General features: G+C 38.4%; 1 protein-coding gene across 1 annotated transcript in view; it reads right to left on the reverse strand.

Moving 5' to 3' along the window:
* Appl1 (adaptor protein, phosphotyrosine interacting with PH domain and leucine zipper 1) overlaps nucleotides 1-5,141 on the reverse strand; it is a 41,516-nt gene that overhangs the window by 2,279 nt on the left and 34,096 nt on the right. Inside the window, exons 16-20 of the mRNA XM_008849286.3 lie at nucleotides 3,897-4,071; nucleotides 3,766-3,802; nucleotides 3,043-3,189; nucleotides 2,401-2,451; nucleotides 2,019-2,108 (exon numbers count right to left, since the gene is read on the reverse strand). Of these exons, the coding sequence (XP_008847508.1) occupies nucleotides 2,019-2,108; nucleotides 2,401-2,451; nucleotides 3,043-3,189; nucleotides 3,766-3,802; nucleotides 3,897-4,071 (500 nt within the window). The remainder of the gene's footprint in view (nucleotides 1-2,018; nucleotides 2,109-2,400; nucleotides 2,452-3,042; nucleotides 3,190-3,765; nucleotides 3,803-3,896; nucleotides 4,072-5,141) is intronic.

Here is a 5,141-nt window from a genome sequence, read left to right on the forward strand (position 1 = left end):
GATGCATCCTACCTCAGGAAACCGTTATTGAATATGTCAATTGTGTTGTAATGATATGCTTCTTCTAAGTATGTTGTTATTAAATAAATCATTTTTAAAAATTAAAAAAAATGCATTAAAGACTATGACTTGAAAAAAAATAATAATAAAAAAGAAAAACAAAATCAGGCTGTGATCTCAGCACACCACCAGAGAGTACCAGGTTCTGCCCTCTCTCTGGCACAGGGACTGAGAATGCAGGGGACTGCCTGGATCCTGCCTCCATGTGGTGAAGACTTTGAGAGGGAACTGCCACTAATTCTAACCACTCCAACAGCTATTAAAATACCTGAAAGCAAATCCTGAATCCATTACTGTTGAGTCCAACCTTGACAGACAAAAGAAAAATGAGGAGGAACCCAATAGAGGGGTGCTTCTGGAAGCTCTCGTCAAGAAATCCCAATGGACTCTGATATGAACATTTGAAATTTGCCATGTTCTGACTTTTTTTTGGTTCTCTGTCTAGAATTTGTAATGCTAATTACTCTTGTCTTTACTTCTCCTTCACATCCCCTATTCACCAGTCAAGGTAACCGATAAGAGTTATGTAATTTGGGAGTCTTTTCGATAGACCCACTGAAGGGGTACCCCAATTGCCTCACCCTGTGTCTGTTCAGCATGGAAGAAGCCAGAGCAGTCTGCGTCCCAATTCCCTATTAGCAATTTGGGCAACCTCTTCAGGGGATGGTATGATAAGAATAGGCTAAGCAGTTAGGGTAAAAAGACCCCAAAGAAATGTAGCAAGTTTCTTGGCTAAAAGTCAAAATGTCCTTGGGCCTCTTAGCAACATACTCTGTTCCAAAGGCCAAAAATGACAAAAGTATTTGGGAGCTCTTATCTAATCCCTAAAAGACTTTAGGGTTACCTCTTCAGAGGGGTAATGTTAGAGTAGCAAAAAGCCCCATTTAAAAAAGAAAGAGAGGGCTGGGTGTGGTGGCGCACGTGGAGATAGTGAGTTACAGGACAGCTGGGGCTACAAGGAGACCCTGTCTCAAAAAGGAAAAAAAAAAAATGCAGCTCTAATCAAGCTGTCCACAGGGCGTCCAGGTCTTGCCTGGCACTCAAGATCTCATATGCACTACATAGCCTGGTCTTCCCTTCATACCATTCATTCAAAATTCCTATGGGAGGTGTTGGAAGGGAGAGAGTGAGTGTGAATTTGATCAAAACACCTTATATGCCAGTATACAATAAAGTTTCTTTTAAAAGTTAAAAAAATGCTGGGCATGGTGGTGCATGCCTTTAATCTCAGCACTCAGGAGGCAGAGGCAGGCAGATCTCTATGAGTTCAAGGCCAGCCTGGTCTACATAGTGAGTTCCAGGACAGCTGGAGCTATAGGAAGACACTGACTCAAAAAGACAAATAAAAAAAAGGTTTTAAAAAAAAAAAAAAAAAAAAAGTTTTAAAAAAAAAAAAAAAAGAAATCCAAGCACCCCTCCGCCCCAAAAACAAAACCTATTTGGGGGCTGGGCCTGGTGGTACATGCCTTTAATCCTAGCAAAGACAGGCTGATCTCTGTGAGATGGAGGTCAGCCTGCTCTACACAGCCAGTTCCAGACCAGTTGGGGCTACAGGGAGACCTGTCTCAAAACAAGCAAGCAAACAAAAAATTTTGACAGCGACAACTCTCACTGTGTGAAATTTCTAGTGTGTTTGTTTAATAGCAAGTCCCATTCTATGTTAAAGCAGTTACTGTGTAATTGAGATGCTTACCTTTTCTGTTATGTTAGGAATCTGGTTCTGAAGTGGCTAAGCAAGCAGAATCAGACTTCAGTTGAAAGTTACGGTGCTTGCCAGGCATGGTGGCGCATGCCTTTAATCCCAGCACTCAGAAGGCAGAGGCAGGTGGATCTCTGTGAGTTCGAGGCCAGCCTAGTCTACACACCAAGTTCCAGGTTGGCTGGGGCTACAGGGATACCTTGTCTCAAAAAAAGTGCTGAACTAAGTCTTCGCTGATACCACATAAAAGACTGCATACCTTTTCAATTTGTTTTTGTTTACTGAGTTCTTTTTGTTGCTTCTCTTTTACTCTCTCTATTTCTTTTTGTTTTTCTGATGCTCTACGATCCTAAAAGAGATGAATAAGGCCAAGTAATAAAATATTAAGTAACTCTGAGTTTGCACATTTCCATTAATATGACCTCTGTATCTCAACTTTTTTATACTTATATACAAGATGGCACACCAATAGTTTTCATTCTATAATAGACATTAATTCCAGATTCCAAATGCTATATGAGCAATAGCATCCACTGGTAATCTTGCTTAGAAAAATAATTTTATTTACTTGCTAATATGAAAGATCTTTTATTGCAGCACTTTAGCTAACATCCTTACAATATTGTCTCTTGGATTCTTACCAGTTCAGCATGCAAAGCTATCTGTTTTGCCAATCCAACAGAATCACAAATCTAAAAAGGGAAAAAAGTATGAAAACTTCAGATATGCCTGTATCAAACCAAAAATTCCAAGTATCTAAATAAGTGACATAACATAGTTTTACAGTAACCCAAGACAATATACTGCCTCAAATAAAAATTGATTTAAGGGTATTTTAACCCAAAAGTTTCAGCATGTTTTCTTCAGAGTCTCTCAACTTCCATTGCTGGCTCTTCCCTCTGCCATGTGCCCACCTCACTTCTCATTCTATTGACTTCATGACTGAAGTAGTAAGGCTTGCTGAGAATGAAGGATGCAGCTGCTGATAATGCTCTAAGCCAATGACACCTGACCATGATTGATTATGGACATATATGCTATTTTCAGGGTAACTTAATGAGGCTAATAGACTAAACCAGTTATCAATATTGAGAAAGACGCAGGTCTATAGCGTCTGAAGGCTCAACCCATTAGCTTGGCCCTCTGCATAGCAACATGCTTTAGTCAAGCAGCTCAACTGGACTAGGCTTAATCTGGAAGTTTTTTCCAGAAATCTTAGTTTAAACCTGTGACTCTGATAGGTTATTTCATAACAGAAACATTTTGAAAAGCAAGGTAGGTACCTTTTCCCCTTCATTATTTGATTCAAATATATAGCAGACTGATGACAAATTACTTTCGCTTCTGCCGCCTGATGTTCGGAGAACAAATCCAAAAAGTCGTTTATTTTCCTGGTGTGTAGCATATAAAACTACACATGGTAATGGAAACTGCCACAGAAACATCATAAACCAATGTGAGATCTTCCAAACCATTAGAACAGTACTCAAGAGATGACAAACTCATAGACTAAATTCTAAAAATATCATAAATAGAATTGTAAAGCCAAATTTTCAATAAACTAGTAATCTAAGAACAATATTGTCATATTTGGTTTGAATTACCAAAAATAAGAGGTTGTTGAATGTTGAATATTATTTTCTTTTTCAATAACATATTTTTACAAACATAAATTCAACTACAAAAGTGGTCTGCTTAATAAATGATCAAATAAAAACACATTTGCAGCTACACCGAAATATATACTCATAAACTCAATCATGTTTACTTTTTAACTCTTATTGTTAATTTCTTTGGTATCTAATTCTCTAACGAATCAAACCAAAGTGTATTGACTTTTTCAAGTTACACAAAATGCTCATTAACTTCTTGGCTATATACTTAACTAGAGCCTAAAGACTAATTTTAATTGATACTACTACACCAAGATATACAGGATCAGGATTATTATCAAGTTATAAAATGTGTATATGACCCAAAGAGACTTTTAATCGTGTAGAACTCACTGTGAGCCTTGTAACTTGCGTCTGTGGATCAATTAACCTATAATAATTAAATTTTGGAAAACAAGTTTCAATTCGACTGAAATTATACAATCCTTTTCCAACAAGTGTATTTACAGAGGGTTACTACTTACTTTAAACAATCACAAGTGACTAATAAATGTGATTCTGTCATCCGAAAGATGTTGTGGATGGCCCGAGCAGCTAAGATCTGGCGCATAGTTTCATAGACAACATCTGGATGGTCATCTGACTTTACCTCCATAGAACCAAGGAATCGGACAATAAATAACTGATGAAGAATTGAATCTGTAACGGAACACGGTACATTAAGGTTGGGAAGTGGCTTTTTGTTTTCAATTTTGTTTTGAGAACAGGCTGGCCTTAAATTTGCAATCCTCCCATTTTAGCATGCTGGATTCTGAGATTATAAGCATGTGCTACCCTGACTCACTGTTTTTTGTTTGTTTAGGGTTTTTTGAGACAAGGTCTCCCTTTAGCCCCAGCTGGCTTGGAACTCTCTAGGTAGACTAGGCTGGCCTTGATCTCTCAGAGATCTGCCCATCTCTGTCTCCTGAGCTTCAGTGATTAAAGGTGTGTACCACCACACCGGACTCTCACTATGTATTTTTAAACCCCACTATTCTTTTCCAAAAGAATATACTGCCTCCTTTTAGATTTTCTAGTGAAAAATTAAATCCAAATGAGTTACTTAGAAATAATTCTGCTGGGCGTGGTGGCGCACACCTTTAATCCCAGCACTCAGGAGGCAGAGGCAGGTGGATCTCTGTGAGTTCAAGGCCAGCCTGGTCTACAAAGTGAGTTCCAGGCCAGCTGGGACTACAGAGAGACCCTGTCTCAAAAAGACCAAAGGAAAAAAAAAAGAAATAATTCCTAAGTACAGTGTTCAAATTATAGGGAAATTAAGTTCTCAGTTTAAATAGTAAGATGGAATGCTTCAATAATGCAGTTTTGGATAAAGATAATTTCTTGCACTATTCCTGTGGCTTTTCTGTAAATTAAAAAAAAAAAAAAAAAAAGCTAGTGAGGCTAGGAAGATTGCTTAGTGGGTCGTGGTCACTGAAAAAGTATGAGAGCCCCAGAGCCACATAAAAGCCAGGCACAAGAGCAAGCACAACAGTGGGTGTCTGTAATCCCAGGGCTTGAGCATGTGGAGCAGAGAAAGGTAGATCCCAGGGACTCACTGGCCAGCAAACTCCAAGTTTAGAGAGAGCCTATCTCAAAAAAAGGGTAAAGAACTAAAGGAAGATACAGGATGTTAACCCCTCCTCCATAGGCACACACATATGTAAGTGAACACACACACACACACACACACACACACAAAAAAAATAAATAAAAAATAAAAAATAAAAAAC

This window comes from Nannospalax galili, unplaced genomic scaffold, assembly GCF_000622305.1.
Source record: "Nannospalax galili isolate Female #2095 unplaced genomic scaffold, S.galili_v1.0 scaffold505, whole genome shotgun sequence".
Taxonomy (NCBI): Eukaryota; Metazoa; Chordata; class Mammalia; order Rodentia; family Spalacidae; genus Nannospalax; species Nannospalax galili.